Source organism: Chinchilla lanigera, unplaced genomic scaffold (genome assembly GCF_000276665.1).
Source record: "Chinchilla lanigera isolate Chin_1 unplaced genomic scaffold, ChiLan1.0 scaffold00100, whole genome shotgun sequence".
In the NCBI taxonomy this organism is placed as follows: Eukaryota; Metazoa; Chordata; class Mammalia; order Rodentia; family Chinchillidae; genus Chinchilla; species Chinchilla lanigera.
The window spans coordinates 2,291,131-2,311,030 of NW_004955501.1; the positions used below are offsets into that span (position 1 = coordinate 2,291,131).

General features: G+C 34.0%; 1 protein-coding gene across 1 annotated transcript in view; it reads left to right on the top strand.

Moving 5' to 3' along the window:
- Positions 1 to 19,900, top strand: part of Stag1 (stromal antigen 1) — a gene marked incomplete in the record, with an annotated part of 394,726 nt that overhangs the window by 220,517 nt on the left and 154,309 nt on the right. The window contains 2 exon segments of the mRNA XM_013505748.1: positions 3,065 to 3,138; positions 18,530 to 18,653. Coding sequence (XP_013361202.1) covers positions 3,065 to 3,138; positions 18,530 to 18,653 — 198 coding nt within the window.

Here is a 19,900-nt window from a genome sequence, read left to right on the forward strand (position 1 = left end):
ATATAGGAACAGTGCCTTATAACATGTGACAGAAACCTGTCACCTGTATACTGTAAGTTTTATAATGCTTCTGTAGCAAAATGAGTTCCTGAAACTAAAGAAATTTATTGTTTCACAGTTTTAGAGACTAGCAGTATGAAGTCAAGGTGTTGGCAGGGTCATACTCCCTCTAAAGGTGCTAGATACAGTCCGTTCTAGCATTCTCTCCTTGCTTCTGGTTCCTTGGCTTGTGCCAGTATAAATACAGACTTGACAGCTTGTTCTTCCTGTGTGGTATGAAAAAGATAGACTCATCTCTTTTTTTAATGGATATATGTTTGTGATACATAATAATTACATTTATCTTGGACAACTGTACGTATGCATGTGGCGTCTTAGTCATTTTTGATTCCACTTCAACTCTCTACCCATCTCACTCCCCTCCAGCTTTCCCCATCTCATCTCCACAAAGACTACATCCTGTTTTTTTGTCATCTCATTTATTTTGCTCTAAAATTATTTATGTTTTGAGTTGCCTGTTTAAGAGAAACCATACAATATTTAATCATCTGTTTGTGATCAATTTCTCCTAGTGTTATGGTCTCAAGATTCATCTTTTTTTTTTTTTTTTTAAACAAATGACTCAACTTATTTTTTATGCCTAATACTGTCTTGTTATATGTACCACATTTATGCATTCATTTCTTGCAGGACATATAGGCTGCTTCCGTAAATTAGCTATTAATAATTGTGTTGAATAACAGAGGTATATGCATATATCATTATAATATTGATGTTTCTGAGTTTTTGGAATGATGCTGAAAAGGGGTATAGCTGGATCAAATGGAATTTCTATTTTTAGTTTTTTGAATCACCATACTAGTAGAAATAGTTGTTCTAGTTTACATTCCCAGCAATGATGTGTAAAACTTCCTTTTTCACTACAGCTTCACCAACATTTGTTGTGTTTTGAGGTTTTGCAGTAGTCATTCCTATTAGAGTCAAGTGGAATCTCGTGTGTTTTGATTTGCATTTCCCTAAAAGCCAAAGATGCTGAACATTGTTTTTATGTGCTTATTGGCCACTTGTACTTCTTTGTGAGGGGTGCTTTGAAAAGTATCTCTTCCTCTCAGTTCCCCATTTTTGATTGGGACTTTTATCTTAGGGAGTCCTATATTTTTAATATATTCCAAATATTAATTATCTGAGGAGTTGCTGGCAAAAAATTTTTCCTATTTTTTAGGTTGTTTCCTTTGCTGTGTAGAAGCTTTTAAATTTGGTATAATCCCACTGGTTGATTCTTAATATAATTTCTTGTGCAGTTGGGATTCTTTTCAGAAAATCCTAGCTAATGACTATGTCTTCAAGAATTTTACTTATCCAGATTTGTTCTTTTTATTACACCAGTCATACTGAATTAGGGGTAAACCATGGCTCCACTTTTATAAGTGATATCTGCCACTACCCTGTTTTCCACTAAAGTCACATTTTGAGGTCTTGGCAGTTAAAGGTTCAACATACAAAGTTTTGAAAACATCTTTGCACTCCTTGATATATACCATACTGTGGAAGGAAGTATTGGCACTAGACTTTATTAAGTTCTGTTGACTGAATATATGCTTCTTAGAAATTAGTTTTTTATGATAATGCACAAAAAGTAATTTTTGAAACTTTAAGTTGCAACAATTTGAATGATTTACCATAAAAGTACATATGGTCCCTGAGATGATCGTTTGATTTAAAATTTTTCAAATTTGCACATGTTAAACATTTAGTACAAATAGTGCTTTAAAATTTAAATTTTGATCTTTTCCCAGGCTAGTGAGTTTTTGGTACCCTACTCACACACTCTTGATGCTTGATTCTGGGCAGCAGCAGTATTGCCAGCATTTTCCCTCCATATTTTGTTTTGTTTTCCATCATATCATGTCTGCAAAACACATTTCTTTCATAAGGAGTTCAGTGCTCTGTTAGGCTTTGTGTTAGATGATTGCCCAATTTTAAACATATATTTATCCTGAGTATAATTTAAGGTAGGATAGGCCAAGGGATGATATCTGGTAGGTTAGGTATATATTAAATGCACTTTGGACCGACAGTGTTTTCAACTTACAGTGGGTTTATCAGGACATAGTCACATCATAAGTTGATGAACATCCCTATTCTAAAATTTCAGTAAAACCTGAAATAGCACATTACAAAAGAATGTCTGAAGGAATTTTCTAAACCACTTTTCTCCACAAGTTTCTCCTAAGTTCCTTAGGATGATTTTTTCTTTTGTGGTTAAGCTATCATTCTTGATTGACATACCTGTGAATATATCAGAAATTTCCTATTGCATCTATAATATGCAAATATTACTCTGAATCTCAGTAACCTCTATGAAGAAGTAGGTCACATTCCCCAAATTACAAGGCTTTACAAAAAACAAAAAGGGTCCAAGCCCCTAAATGGTGGAATGCAGGAAGAAAATAAAATATTTCAGCAAATATGTAAATTTCTGGGAACTTTACTGTTCAGAGTTAAAAGTTTGAATTTATTTTCTACTCAAAAAAAGCACTCATACAAAATTTGTCCTGGAATTTTCTGTAGTAATTTTCCAAAGCAAATTTTCTGTAGTAATTTTCCAAAGCAAATTATTTGTGTGGGTATGTGTATAAAACATTGATATTGGTACTCAATGTGGTAGTTATTCTAGTTTGTCCTGGAATTTTCTGTAGTAATATACAGCGACATACTTACTTTTGCTGTAATATGTATATGCAGCAATACAAAATTCCTTCTTTTCCCAAAAGAAACTTCGACGATATTGCCACATTTATACTGCTCTGCTTTGTCAGTCATTGTAGAGTGTGTGTCTAAAAGGCAGAGTGAGATATTCCAAAATGAGTGGATTAGAGGTGAAGAAGTAATGGAAATATTTTGGTAATTTCAAACAGCTTTGCAAACTGAGGATTGATAACAAATTTTGATATTCTCAAAAATGAGAATAACCAGAAGCTAAAAACAATTGGAAAACTGTTCATTCATCCAAATAAAATAACTAGTATTTCAGTTTGCATTTTTATTGTTTTTTTCGTTTCAGCTACAAGAAAATCAAGATGAAATTGAAAATATGATGAACTCTATTTTTAAGGGTATATTTGTTCATAGATACCGGTAAGTGATTTTTAAAAAATCATTTAGAATGCTTTTAATCTTAAATTATTCTTTGTTTGTAGCTCAGGCTAATTATAAAAGTCTCTACTAATTGTTATTTTTATTTTGTTCTATTTTCTGGAAAGCAGTTTTTGCAGTAAATGCTAAGTAAATGCTGTATAGAATAAATGATACAGCTAGCACTGCTGCCACACTCTTCCAAACTCAGAATATGTAATGTTGGCGGCAACCTATATAGTTGGAGTTGAACTGCTAGAATAGTACTGTGGTTTTTAGATTAATGTGTCATTAATAGAGAGTGCTGATTTTCACATTTGAAAAAATTAAATGCTCTACTTCTTGCCCTATGATACTGTCTTGTTAAAGGTAGGTAGAAAGAGGGCAAAAAAGGATAATCCTTGCAGATAAATGAAAACTATATCTCTACTCAAACCTCCAGGTATACACAAGTTAACAAGCAGAGGCTGTTAGCAGAGGTGTGTGTGTGTGTGTATGTGTGTGTGTGTGAGAGAGAGAGAGACAGAGAGAGAGAGAGAAAGAGAGAGAGAGAGAGAGAGATTCCAAAGCAAATGAGTTCAGTTTTCTTTCTGTGGACTCTGAAAACTTTAAAAATACTAATTATACAAGCATATTTCATAAAGCACAGAATCATAAACATACACTTCTGATAATTGTATATAATATCCATATCAGTTGTTTAAACAGGCAAATTATTTGTGTGGGTATGTGTATAAAACATTGATATTTTAACAGACTTAAAAATATTGACTCAAAGTATAAGAAGATCTTTTGAGGGCTGGGGATATAGCTCAGTGTTATAAGTGCCTGCCTGGCAAGCACAGGGTCCTCAGTTCAATTCATGGCACCACACACACACAAAAAAAAATCATTTGAAATAGAGCCAAGCCTGTTACTCTAATTATAAATTGTGTGGTTGGAGTTGTACATCTTCCTTGCATCAACTACACATATAATCCTTCATTGATGTATTTATTTGAAAAAAAGACAAGAACTTAGATATACTTCACATGTAGTCTTTTTTTCTTTTTTACACCTTCATGAACATATAAGTGATGTAAAACAAAGTACACATTTAAGTGCATATATTGATGAGTTTAAAAATATATCTGATGAGATCAGGGTGTTCATGATGGTATGGCTGTAGACTTGAAAACTACCTGTGAAAGCACAAAAAAGATAATGAATGTCTATCCTCCTTAAAAGGTTTTCCATAGCACTCTGTAATTACTTCCTACTTTCTTGTCTGTCACTGTCCTCTTCTAACATCCTCAAGCCATCATGGACCAGCTATATGATTTATGTATATTTTGTGTTAACAAAAATAGAGTTATATAGTGTATACTCTCTATTTTGTTATTGTTTTGGTCTTGCTGCTTTTGTTAACCAAAATTGGTGTCTTTCACCTTTAAGTATGTGGTTGGTTATAAGTTTTTCATAGATTCCATGTGTTTATATTGAATAAGTTTTCTCTTTTTTAAGGTTATATTTGGTATGTATGTTGGACTTTTGTACATAACTTTTCTGCTTCTGTTGATCATGTTGTAATTTTCTAACACTGTGAATGTGATGAAATAAGTTGGTTGATTTTTCAAATGTTATTCACATGTCAAACCATACATAGTCATGACATATTTTTAAATATATATTATTAGATGTGATTTGCTTAAGTTGTCTTGTAAATTTTTTCATTTATCTTCAAGACAGATATATATCTCTTAACTTTATGATAATGAATCTGTGATTACTTAGGTACCTGGATAATCCTGGCCTTGTATCTTGTAGTATATTCTCTAATTTTCTGGAACAGTTAGTAAACTGGTGTTATTTCTTCAGGTGCCATCACTGGAGCTTGGAGTTTTCTTTGGAGGAATGTTTTCTAACTACAAATTAAATTACTTGGGTAGAGGGCTGTTCTTGTTATCTTTCTCTAAATAACCTTTGATAGTTATGTGTTAGAAGAAGTTAGTATAGTTGCGTAACTTACTGAATTATATTCAGCTATCAGCATATAGTTGTTCATAGTATTGGTTCTCTCCAACCTTCTGCTTCTCCTCTCCCTTGCCTTCCCAACTTTTCTTTCCACTCTTTATTCCCTTTTCCCTCCTACAGTGTCTCTGGTCAGTCTGGCTAGAGCTAATAAATTTGATTTTTTTTTTTTTTTTTTTTTTCCTTAAGGAATGTCTTAGTTACTTTTTTCTCATTGTTTACAAAAAATACCCAACACCAGAAGTTAAAGGAAGAAAGGTTTCTTTAGCCCACAGTTTGTACAGGTTTCAGTCCATAACCTGCTGGCTTAAAGCAGAGTGGCTCATGGCAGAGTGGCAGTCGTACATGGTAGCAGAAAACACCAACAGCAACAAGTATATCTCTTTTTTTTTTTTTGGTACCAGGGATTGAACTCAGAACCTCACGCTTGCCAGGCAGGCACTGTGCAACTGAGCTATATCCCTGGCCAGTATATCTCTTTAAATAACATATATTTAGGTCTTATGTTTTCATCCTATTGAAAATTATTTTCTTCATGGTTGGGCTTAGGATACAAGATGAATCATAATTTATTAGAAACTATTTCATAAACATGACATACTTTCCAAAGGTATGTAATTTTTCCCAACATAGCTGTTGTTTTGTTTTTCCTTTTTTTATTATTGCATATATTTTATCCATATTTGTTCCTTATCCAATAGTACAGTATTACCATTATCAAGATATGCAATCTTATCTCTTTAAACTAAATTAAATAAAGAAAAATACGTATGACCTTCAGCAGTTTGCCTGTTACGTTTCCATGTGTATATCCAACTAAGGCTTTGTTAAGTTTCTTGTAGATTGTTTTTCACCAAATTTCAACAGTTACAGGCCTTAGTTTTCAATTTTTTTTCCTCATTTCTAGCTCATCTTTGTTTGGATATTATTTACACATATCCTGGCATACTTAATATCAGTTAATCTCTTTTGAATTTATATCCAGTAAGGTAACTCTTTTTTAATTTTTTATGTAACCTCTATAGTATTTTCCATAATGGCTATACTCATTTACATTCCTATCAACAGTGTGCAAGAGTTCTCTTTCTACACATCATTGCCAGGACTTACTATTCTTTAGGTTTTATTTATGGTAATAGCTCTTTTTATCCAGGTGAGGCAATACCTTGTGTTTTTGATTTACATTTTCCTGATGATTAGCAATGCTGAGCTTTTTTTTCATCTGTCAGTTGGTCATTTCATTGTCTTTTGAGAAATGTCTTAGAGATTTGCCTGTTTTAATTATGTTGGATTTTTTTTTTTTTTTTGCTGTTGAATTTTGAAGAATTCCTTATATATTTTGGATATTAAGCTCCTTGAGTGATAAATAGCTTGGAAATATTTCCCCCCATTTTTTATATCTTCTCTTCATTCTGTTGTTTGTTCTTTTTCTATTCAAAATCTTTTTAGTCTGATGTAATCACATTTGTGTATTTTTGCTTATGTTTAATTTAGAGTTATTTTTCTAACAGGTAAGCAGTAAGGGTCTTGTTTTCATTTTCTGCATGTGGATATTCTGTTTTCCCAGCACAATTTATTAAAAAAACTGTACTTTCTCCAATGCTTATTCTTAACACTAGTTAAAAAAAAGCCATTTAACTATAGATGTATGTGTTTGTGTGTAGGCCTCTTTTCTGTACCATTGATCTGATGGTCTTTTCATGCCAACCTCATGCTGTTTTGATTACTAACCTTTATAGTATATTTGATGTTAGGTAGTAGAGTAAAACCTGTTTTGTTGCTTTTGCCCAAGATGGCTTTGGATGTTCAAGGTATTTTAGGATTGGTTGATATTTTGATAGGGATTACACTGAATGTATAGACTGCTTTGGCACTGTGGACATTTACAGACAGTTGAATAATATTGATCCTTACAAGCCATAAAAATGGCATGCCTTTCTGTTTGTTTCTGTCTTCAGTTTTTTCCCACTATTTTGTAGTTTGCATTGCAGACATTACCTCTTCAGTTAAAATTTTTCCTAGATATTATGTTGTCTTTGCGGCTGTTGTAAGTAGAATTGCAGTTTTTGTTTTCATTTCATGAAATTTGCTGTTAGCATATAGCATTGTTACTGATTTTCATGTGTTGAATTTTTGGGTGGGGGGTTATATTTTTATTTGTTATTATTATTATTATTATTATTATTATTGGTTTTTGGTTTTTTGAGACAGGGTAGCTTTGAACTCTGTAACCCTGCCTGGCCTTGAACCCATGGAGATCCACCTGCCTCAGCCTCCCAAGGGCTAGGACTGTAGGCATGCACCACCATACCCAGCTATGTGTTTTTCTTTTTATCTTTTTCTTTATTTTAAGGAGAATAAAAAAATAAGAAAAAAACATTAAAAATGATACAGAATTTCAAAACAAATTGTATGAAATCAGCAATGGTTGTTATATTGCATATTGTTATCTTGAAAGTGGATGTTCATATTACCAAGTATGTAAAATTGGTCCAAAAAAATTAAGCATTAACTCCTCTTACAATAAACCAGTAGAAATTAGTAGTATAGTTATCTTAGTAATCGTGTGTGTGTGTGTGTGTGTGTGTGTGTTTATATATATATAATGTTTTCCCTTCTTTCTTTTCTCCTTTCCCTAGCAGTTTCCTTCCCTTTCACAATATCTGTTGTACCTTTCAGATTTTATTTACTCTTTCAGTTTCTTACAGTAGGGAGACTGTCTTGGTTGTGTTTCTCTCATTGCTGAGACAAAATACCCAGTACCCAAAACTGAGGAAGAAAAGGTTTATTTAGCTTACAATATGAAACCTCCTTGATCTTAAATGATCTTAAGTGATCTTAAATGCTGTTCTGAAAAGGTTTATTTAGCTTACAATAAAAGGTTTATTTAGCTTACAAGAAAAGGTTTATTTAGCTTACAATATGAAACCTCCTTGGTGGAGGTTTCATATTGTATGCAGCCTACCCGCCCTGAGGAGGGTGGTCCTTTACACCCACACCATCTGAGAGCCCTCCTCTTGCACAGGCTTTGGATAAATACAAAATAAGGACCCTAGCTCCCTGCTGAGTCAGTTAGTTAACCTTCTAAACTTCTCAGGTTGACACAATGAACAACATCCTAGAGCGGTATGTGTCCTTTTCCCCCAACAGGATGTAGAACTGCTGAATCACTTAATTAATCCTGTAGACTCCTCAAGTCGACACAGTATATCAACCATCACAGAGACAATATGATACTTAAACATGTGGGTCTGATTTATTTCACTTATGAGGATAGTTTCTAGTTGCATACATTTACCTATGAAAGCCGTAAGTTTATCTTTCTTTATAGCTGAGTAACACTCCATTGTATAAAAATACCTTATCTTTTTTTAACCATTCCTTGGTTGATGGGGATTTGGGTTATTTGCAAGATTTAACTATGACAAATTGTGCTCCTGTAAACATAGGTGCACATATATCACTGTGGTATGATGTTTCCAGTTCTTCTGGGGAAATACCCAGAAGGAGAAAGCTGGGTCAAATGGGACCTCCAATCCTAGTTTTTTGAGGAATCTCCACACTGTTTTCCACAGTGGTTGTACCAGTCTACACTCCCACCAATATGGAAGAGCATTCCTTTTTCCCTACAGCCCCTCCAGCATTTGTTATTGGTTGTTTTCTTGATGATCGCCATTTTTTCTGGGGTGAGATGGAATCTTAGTGTTGTTCTAATTTGCATTTCTCAAATGAACAATGATATTGGACATTTTTTCATATATTTATTTGTATTTCTTCATCTGAGAATTATGTATTCATCTCGGGTGACCATTTTTGGTTTGGTTCTTTGAATTTTGGGGGTGTGATTTTTTTTTTTTTTTAATTCTTTGTATGTTCTAGGTAGAAGTCCTTTGTCTGAGGGACAGTTGGCTAAAATTTTTCACAATGCATGGGTTTTCTTTTTACTCTGTTGGTGATTTCTTTTGACGTGCAGAATCTTTTCAATAAGATGAGATCCCAATTGTTGATTCTTTTAAGTTCCCAAGCAGTTTGGTTTTTGTTCATGAAATCTGCTTACCCTTATGTCTTCATTAATATTTTTTTACTACAATGTTGTTAGTTGTAATCATTTGCTGGTAGAATTTTGACATTTTCTCTCTATAAGATCATGTCATCTTCAAACTATGGTAATGCAACAACTTTTTTTCCAATTTGGATGCTCTGTATTTCTTTCTCTTGCCTGATCACCCAGGCTAGGACTTGTACTACTGTACTGCATTGAATAAAAGTGGTGAAAGTAGCTGGGCATAGTGACTTACACATGTAAACCAGTATACATATTTAACTTATTCCTTTATTCACAAGTACTTAGGAAGATCAAGTAAAACCTGTACAACATAGTGAGACCCTTTCTCAAAATAAAAATCAGAAAAATATAAGGTAGGCCTCAAAGATTCGTTAAGTGGACCAGAACAGCATTTAAGATCACTTTTCTTACAAGTATTCTACCCTTCTCTTTTGTGGGGTGTAATTGTGTTTAATCTTTTCAAGACTGGTTTCAAAGATTTGTTAAATGGACCAGAACAGCATTTAAGATCAATTTTCTTCCAATACTCAGAAAATATTATTTGTATTCCACTCAAATGTATTATCTTTGGTAGACCACTTACATATCATGTGTAAAGTCAGAATTCATTGCTCAGAACCCCATTCCACCCCCAACTAAGAAAAAGTAGACATTGCTGGGTAAGTTGTTTTTATCATGTTCTCACTTAACTCTTCATATATGCTTCCCTTTAATTCTTTGATTATATCTTTGTCTTTAGTTGCTACAGGCATGGCATAGTTCTACAGTGCTTGCCTAGTATGCACAAGGCTCTGGATTCAATCCCCAGTACTACAAAACAAAACAAAAAGAACCAGAGGAAAGTTTTAAAATTTATTCCCAGAAAACCAAAATTACTACTTTTGTCCTTCAGTGCTGGGCTTTGGACCCAGGTCCTCACATATGCCAGACAAGTGCTCTATCACTTAGATACATCTGTAACCTGTTGTTCTACCCCTCAAATGACTGGAGAGAATTTTCCAACCACTTTTGTCTACCATGGCCTTACCTTTTTTTCCAAAAGAATTTGCCTTTGATGGAAAGATGTGTTAACATTTTGGGTATTTAGGTTTTGGTCTTGTTTTTAATGAAATTAGTCCATTGTCTAATTTCCCTCATTGCTACCTAAAAAGAAGTCTGCTGTCATTCTTTTCTTGCATCCTTTCTAGTTAATTTATCTTTTTGTTTTTACTACCATTTAGGTTTCTCCCTTTGATATGATGTTCATCAGAGTCATTTTCTTCATGTTTCTTTTATCTGTTGTGTCCCTTCTTAATATGCTGTGCTTCCCTGTAGTTTCTTGAGCATATGCACTTTGTCATAACAATTATTTTTATTTTCTTTTATTAGTTGTACAATATGTATATTCTTTCTCTCTGTGTGAATAGATTTTTCTCCTCATATATAGATCATTTGCCTGTTCTTCATGTGTGATAGTTTTTTATTGATGCTAGATCTTACAAGTATTCTACTTTTCTGTTTTGTGGGGTGCAATTATGTTTAATCTTTCCAAGACTTGTTTTAAAGATTTGTTAAGTGGACCAGAATGGCATTTAGGATCAATTTTCTTCTAATGCTCAGAAAATATTATTTGTATTCCACTCAAAACTGTTTGTTTAATGAGGCATTTCCACCTTTATTGGAAAGAAAACTAATTCCAGCCCTTTGCTCCATAGATTATTCTCTCTGGTTCTTCCATTCTTTCTCTATCGTAAGTGAATTTCTTCACATATGCATACTGTTTAGCATTTGTCTAAGGATTCAGTAGAGCTCTTGTTCAGATCTCCAGAGCTTACTCTTTTTGTGCAGCCTTCCCATTTAATATTGTACCTTGTATGCTCCAGTTGCCTTGACATTTCTAAATTCCCAGCTCCTCCTCCTCAGTTCTAGGCTATATCCTGGCTCTGCCTATATTCCTGCAAGGATGGTTCAGCATGCACAAATGATTGATTGTAACATATCACATGAACAGAAGCAAGGACAAAAATCATATGATCATCTCAATAGGTACAAAAAAGGCCTTTAACAAAATCCAACATCTGCTCATGATAAAAACACTGAAGAAAATAGGCTTAGAAAGACCTTACCTCAATTTGATAAAACCATTTATGACAAACCTACTGCAAAAATCAGACCAAATGGGGAAAACTGAAAGCTTTCCCTCTAAAATCAGGAACAACATAAGGATGTCCAGTACCATTACTCCTGTTCAACATAGTACTTGAAACATTAGCAGGAGCAGTTAGGCTCGAAAAAGAATTAAAAGGAAAATTAGAAGATACCTGTCTTTGAAAGTTAATATATCTTGTGGGGTTGGGTATTGGAGATTGAATCCTGGGCCTTGACTCCACCACTGAGCTACATCACCATCCTAATCCTATTACAGTGTTAATGCATTTTAAAAATCTCTGGTCTTATGCCAAAAATTTTGTGAATAATGAAATTTTTGTTTTGTTTTTGAGAGAGGGTTAAACTATGTAGTTCAGGTGCCCTTGAACTCACCAAGTAGCCTAGGCTGGCCTCAAATTTGTGGTGATCCTCCTGCCTCGCCTCCTGAGTGCTGGGATTATAAGTTTGCACCACCCCACCTATTTCAGTAGTCAAATATTATGGAATAATAGTATGAGATGACCATGTCATTTTTTGTGTGAGACTCAGTGATGTAATATTTTCTGTTTTTGTCACTGATTTTTCTAATCAGTAATGCAACAAAAATGAGATCAAAAAGTTTCAATTTTATAAACCTATTTTTTGTTATTTTGTCATTGTTTGTTTTTTGCAGTATTTAGGATCAAACTCAGCACTTTGTGCTTCCTAGGCAAGCACTCTACCACTGAGCTACATCCCCATCCTAATCCTATTACAGTGTTAATGCATTTTAAAAATCTCTGGTTAGCCTAAAATAAGAATGAACTGGATTTCATTAGCAAACAGGACAATTTTCAGCTCTTCTGGTGAACACTTTGCTGATTAGCACCTCTCATAAGCCTTTATTGACCACCCTTTGCTACCCTTCATCACTTTATATGCTTCTGTGTTCCTTGTAATGCCCTTTAGTAATGTTCAACACTCTATTAAATTAATATTGATTTCAATCATCTTGCTGTAAGTCACTGTTTCTAGTCTCAAGTTTTTTTCACAGACTAATGAAGATTACAGTATGGTTTTTCAGTAAGTCAGCTGTTCTCCTTAGGCTATTTGATTTTTTAAAATTCTCTGTAGTTGGTCTTTTCAAAATATATTAATTGTTTTTCACTGAGGCCTTACAGAACTGATTGAGACATAAATTCATTGTATGCTAGGGTTTATATCTTAACCTTTAATAGCCTTTATCATTATTTCTTATTCTAAAGCTCTGTTGAGATTCCTTGTACAGGACTAGTAATTGTAAATAGGAATATTAGCCAAGAATTTTTCCTGAAACTTGTATTGTAGTTATATTTATCTAGTTTACATCGTTACTGGAAAAGCATTTACAGGGATATTACAAGAAACATTTAATTAAAGTCCACCAAAGTTAAAATTCATTTTGTTGTAAGCAGAAAATTTCCATCTGCCTAAAAAGTAATCTACAGCCAAGATATTAAAGGGTCATGTTCCTCTCCCCAGTATTGTGACAGTCAATAAATTGGGGAAGTTTTTCATAGAAATAAATATGATCATTGCTATAAAATTGTTATAACAAAGAATTAATATAATTGCTTCAGAATTATTCTTTTCCAGTTGTTTTTCTTCTTAAATTCCCAAGCATGTCTCTGCTTTGTATTTGGCTGTTCATTTCAACACCCCCATACTAAAATGATATAAGATGGGTCTATTTTATGATTGTTTTTATACCTTTTTTCTAGTCTTATTTTGCCTCTACTTTAATCTTTGCTTTGGAAGACACCAGATGCTTCAGCTAAACATTATTTTTCTAAATGAGATGGGCACATTGAAAATAGAGATTAGGCATTTAAAAATAAATTTAATGTGAAAATCAAGAGTTTTAAGGACTTTCATGTATGTGAAAAAGATGTATTATAATTGTTGGAGAATATTTAGAAACATATTACACTTCTATTTCACACCCCCTCTACTTAATGTTATTTCCTACAGAGCAAGAAATCAATGAATTGTCATAGGAACATAGGACAAGAATCATGAAAGAGCTGAGAAGTTACTGGAAACTGAAAGAATAGTCAGTGTAGGTAATGAGAGTAGAATTGCAGGTACGTAGCTATATAGGTTTGCCACAATCATGTAGGTTCTGACATGCTTGGAAGTAAGGGAGAACTAGTCCATGGACCAGACAAGATAACAAATGGTTTTTGTTTTTGTTTTTGTTTTGTTTTGTTTTGTTTCCGGTACTGGGAATTGAACTCACGACCTCACGCTTTCCAGGCAGGCGCTGTGCCACTGAGCTAAATCCCCAGCCCCACAAATGGTTATGATTACATTGAAAAGGGTTCTTAATAAAAACAAGTACCAGTTATTTTTACCGTATAACAAATTAGTCCAAAACTTGGAAAACAAGTATCAAACATTTGTTATGTCAATGTCTTTGGTAAGGAATTCATGAGTGATTCAGCTAGGTGGTGCTGGCTTACATCTCTTACGACATTACTGTCAATATTGTACATAGTATAACTATAAGCAACAATATTGTTCGGTACATTTTGAAAGCTGGAAGAAAAGATGTGAAATTTTTCACCATAAAGAAAGATAAATGTTTAAGGAGGTAGATATATTTAACCTTATATAAATATTATACAATGCGTAAATGTTTGATATCTCATGTTTTCCCATTAAAATGTACCATTTTGGAGTATGAGTTTAAAAAAATAAATTTAATTCTTAAAAGATCACAACTAAGACATTTCTTGAGACTGCAGTCATCTAAGGGCTTGACTAGGGTTGAAGGATCTGATTCCACAATGTTTTACTAATGTGAGCACAGTTACTCATACCTTGGAGCCTTCATAGGGTACCCTGAGTGACATCAAAACATGGCAGATGGTTTTTTCCCCGAAAGAGTGATCGACGAGCTGACAAAGTGAAAGCACAATGTCTTATTGACCTGTCCACAAGTCATTTCATTATTGGAATCAGAGATCACTATGTTGAGCAAAATAAGCCAGACTCAGAAAAATGCAATCTAAAAAGATAAATGTGGAAATAGAAGGGAGACTGTTGTTAGACAAGAGGAATGAGGAGGGAAAGGGGAATAGAAGAGAGAGGAATGGGGGTTGAATATGATCAAAATATATGCATTGAAGCCAGTATTTTTTAAAATTAATGGGCAGTAATAATAAAGGAAAAATAATTACCATAAAAATAAATCTACTAAGGGCCAGTGGGAAAAAAGTTATTTTATCATTTTGGCCACTTTATATTCATCAAAGAAAAGCTACTTAGTACACTCACGAAAAAGGAATATTGTTTCCACTAAAGGGAGTATTAATGAAGAATTTGTAGATATACTTTAAAACCACCATAAAGAGTTTTAATTTTAATCTCTAGTTTGTGTTTATATGATGTGGTCATATGTAGAAAATGATTAATGTGGAGAAGGTTATTTTTTAAATGAAAGTAAAAAAGATCAGACTGGCTTCTGATATGACTAGAACTGGGATTCCTAGAAGACTGGTTCTATCAAAATATGTCAGTGCATATAGATAAACTATGTTCTAAGGAATAAGTTGTTTAGGAGTTTAGTAGGAGAGACAGAAATGTCGTTATAGGCTGGGGATATACTGTAGCTCATAGTTCTTAGGTTCAATCCCTACCACTGCCAAGGGTGTGGACACTTGGAAATTAGATGTCGACATAGAGGTAGCTGTGAAAAAAGATTTTAGGATTTCCCTGTTGAAATGAGGCTAAGCCTTTATATTGTCTGGCCTGTGAGAATAATCAACCACAATCTTAGTATCATTGATAATTTTTTGCATTACCCTGTATGACAGAAGAATGTGCTGTTGTAATACTTAGTGGTCATTGTGATTTTAATTATTATACTGTATTTACCAATTTCATTCTCATTTCACTTCCATGAAGTTGTGCAGTAAAGAAACAGCCTGATTTTTTTGGTATTGTTAGGCTCTGTTGAGCTGCTTTGCTTTGTGTTGCTTTGTTTTGCAGTACTTGGGTTTGAATCCAGGACCATTTAAATGCTAGACAGGTGCTCTGGTCCTGAGCTGCATCCATAGTCCTTTTTATTTTGAGACAGGGTCTCATAGTTGCCCAGGCTGGCCTCCAACTTGTAATCTTCTGCTTCAGACTGAATAGCTGGTATTGCCAGTGTGCACTATCTTGTCCAACTAGGAATTGACTTTGACAAGGGTAGTACAGCAAAATAGTCTAGTGGACTTTACTACTTGGTAGTAGTGACAGAGCTAAAATGAGTGCTTTTGGTATTTCGTTTTAGGAGAAGGATTTTCTTCTATTACCATTTGTTTATATTTATACAGTCCCATATACAATAAAATATATAAGCCTGCAGCATGTAGAAATGGAAATCTGTATCAAACAGGATTAAAACAAGCATCTAACAAGGATGCGAAGCACTGATTAAGAAATTTTTAAGTATATGATAAAGTTGAAGATGTAGATTTCCTCTCATCCGGTAATTTCACTTCTAGGTATAAAAAAACACAGTCTAACAGATATGTGTACTGACTACATTCTACACTGAGTACACAGTAATCTCAAAGGAGACTACTCCGCACATTAATCAAATGTCCATCACAAATAATTTTCGAACAAATAGCTTAAAAGAAGGAAAGCCTTGTTTTGTTTCACAAGTTCAGAGTTTTCTTTCCGTGTTCCTTTGACATTGTTGCCTTTGACGTGTGGTAGGGCAGTACATCATGAGGGGGGAGTATGTAGTAAAGGAATTGTTGACCTCATGACAGTTGGGATAGGGAAAAGGAGGAAAAGGCTGGGATACCAGTATACCCTTTCAGACATTCCTCAGTGACCTAATGTCCTTCCAGTAGCTAATACCTCCTAAACTGCCACAGGCTATTGACTATGCCTCTAGCATATAGCCCTTAGGGGCAGCACTTAAGATCTTAACCACAACAAACAAGTAGAGCACTTTCATGTTTTTTTTTCCTTTGTATGTTAATGTAATTGTTGCTACTCACTGTTTCATAATGTGCTAATGGGTAGTAATACACTGCTTGAAAAACACTGCTCTAGACAAACTCATGCATACACACAAGGAAACATGTCCAGTGTTGTTATTGACATCATTAATAATAAAAGCAGAAATTTAGAAACAACCTAAATGCTCAGAGTGAGATAGTGTATAAATAATTTGTAATATATTCATACAAATGAACACTGAATATGTTTAAAATAGTATATTAAAGCCATACCACTCAGTATAATTAAATTGCAAAATGGTTTGTGAAAAAAATAAATTGGAGAAGTATACCTTCAGGATCTTTATGTAAACTTGCAAATTGTATAAAGCAATACTTACAAATTTAAAACAACTAACATAGGAATTCTCCTAAATCAAAGATAGTTGTTTGCTCTTAGGGATGGAGATGAAATGACAAGAAGTATATAGGAAATTTTCTCCTTAACATTTTACTCTTTAGCTGAGCAGTGGACACACAGTTATTCATTCTTTTGTTTCTATAGTATTATGTCTAAAAATTTATATATTAAGAAAATATCCTAGAGCCCTTAATGTTTATATTAAAAAGATCTAGGAACATCATCTCATAGTTATTATAAATCTATGTACTATAATATCTATGTCTAGATTGGTAAAACTCAGAGTTTGTAGAAGCTAACATTTATGGTAAACTTAGTAGGTGCCACTTGCAATTCTAAGTATTTTACTTGTATTAAGTAATTTCATTCCTACAGTATCTCTGTAAGCTAGGTCCTGTTATTACCACTATTTTACAGGTAAGGAAACATAAGAAAGAAAAAAGTATGCCTACGGTCATGCATATGGTCATGTCTAGTAAACAGCAGAACCAATATTTGAATTCATGATGCCTTGCTGCAGATCCTGGACTGTTAACCCTATACTGCACAACCCCTTTATGAGAAATAAATACAATCAGAAAGTAGAAAAACTAAATATTGTAGTCAGCAGTGTGGCTTTTATGTTAAAGCAATTATAGGAGAATAGAAGAAATTGAGTTATAAGAGCAGGGTCTGAAATACCAGAATTCCAACACTCGTTTTGTCACCAAAGAGAAACAAAAGTGCCTTAGTAATAAAATTTCAGCTAAACTGACAAGATTATTGCCTAGTAAAATGGAGAGTTAAAAATTACTTAAAATTTAACATGTGTTTTAAAAAATTAGGGCTAATAACTTCATGAAAGATGAAGTAAAAGTATCAGCATTATATTTGATCATGATTCAGAGATCTTAAGAGTAGGACTGCATGAGATGCTTATAGTGAGGCGAAGAGCTGTCTGGGCAGGGAGCCAAAATCCTGACATTTGAGGTTATTCTGTCACCACTTCAGAGAACAGTTAGCAAGATTATTCCAATTTTAGTAAAAGTAGATTATTTTTCCTATTCCTCAGCCTAAAAAAAAAAAGATAAAAGACTCATGACCATAATGAAGTAATAAACTTTATTCTATACAAGTAAAAAGTAAACTATATATCCATAAAGTGCCAACAAATGACTTCAGTATTTTAGATTTTGTAAACTATTTTACATTCTCAAATAATACTGGTGTCTGCATGATTTTTTCTTCATAGGGGTACATCTGATTTGTATCCTGGAGAGAAAAATTATTTTCTTTTGATTCATTGACTAAGCTCACTTATAAACAGTTCTTCAGAGAAATAATCTTGAGCTCTATATTATTCTGTACTTGGATATGGATACTCTGGTTTTCTCAGATTTGACATATTTGTCGGCTCCATAATGGCCCAGGCTCTCGGAAAATTCCAAATGTCACTGCATGCCCCATTGAAAATAATAGAGCAGTTGAGTAAAAATAATTTTTGTCATTGTGATGTTGATAGTGTTTATTTTATGAAAACAAAGCAAGATATTCAAATTGTAGGACTTTAAGAGTGTGCATATGTATATATATATAGAGAGAGAGAGAGACACACACACGCACACACACACATTAGAAGTATCATTTATCCCAGGCCTTGGAAGGCAAAGGCAGGATGATTGTGAGTTCAAGGTACACAGCGAGATCCTACCTTAAAAATGGAACAAGAAATAATATTTATTCTTGCTGTTATTTATATTTGTTGTTATTTATTCTTACTTTCAAGCTTTGGATATTAATCAGAGGTTTTTGTTCTCCCCACCGCCCAACAAGTGATGCTATTGCTGAGATTAGAGCCATTTGTATTGAAGAGATTGGAGTGTGGATGAAAATGTATAGTGATGCCTTCCTAAATGACAGTTACCTAAAGTATGTTGGCTGGACTCTTCATGACAGGGTAAGTTACTGTCTTTTAAACTGTGAAGGAAGATATGATTGTCTTAATACCAGCATGGTAGGAATCAAAGTTACAATAGTTGACTTTTTAAGAGTTGTGATAATTTGAAATTTAAAGATGATGCAACATAATAGCTGTAAAGCTTTCTTAAAGCTCAATTGTTTTCTTGATGGTTGTGATGAAATTGACACATTGGTCCAGGTGTGAAGCCCCCTTTGTTACTTAGATGCAGTGCTGTCTTGACTCAAGATTGATGCAGCTGAACTTACAAGTCAATATATGTAGTATCCCAAGAATATATAATTTTAGTCATTTTCTAGTTTTGAATCAAAAGAGATTTGTTTCTCTTAATATATGAGAAATAAACTTTCTCGTTTAGCTTTTCTAGGATTGTATCAGTTTTATCAATTGAATGGATTTGTTCAAGCCTAGAATATTTGATCTAAAAATCTATTTCTACCTCTGACCTTCAGAAAAGGATCTGACTTTGTTTTTTTAATAGTAGGAAGAATTTATTCAGAGAAAAAAAGTTCTGTCTGAGAGGGACAGAAGGTGTCCCAGAAACTGGGTTGCCCACCAACCCTGCTTCTCAAGGGTGTTTTATTGAGCAAAGCCATGAGGTAAGGCAGGCTTAAGGTGGGACAGAAGTGTAACCAATGAATAAGATTACAAGTATAGTCACTTAGGTAACATTGACCCAAGGGAAAATCATAGGATGGGTGTGAGGTGGGACAAAACTATGATCAGCCAATAAGATTACAACAAGTATAGTTGCTTGGGTAATATTGATTAAATGGGAATCAAACTGGGAAGCAAGTCAAGTAGCAAGGGCAGATGGGACAGACAAGGACTTTCCTGGAAGAGGTGGTTTAAGGAGGTTTGGTCCTCCATCCCAAGGTGATTGATGCCTACTTAGAATATCAGTCACTGCTGTTCATCCCTAGGGGAAGTATATTGATGAGTAATTCTTTTCCTTGAAGCCTGGCCTTCAGTGAATATGCCTCCAGCCATAGTTGTCTTCTGCATTGATCTCTGCAGTGCTCAGCCTTGTCTGATTGCCTACAGTATTTCTACCTAACTTAGCTATCTATAATAATTCCCCTCGGAAGAAGTATCCCTAACTGCCATGAGGGGGCAAGGTCAAAGATAGATCTGGCTAATTCCAGCTGAAGAGGGTCATAGTTGTGATCAGCACTCAGATATACTCCACAGAGGGACTGTTTAAAGACCTTCAGTAGATGCTAAGT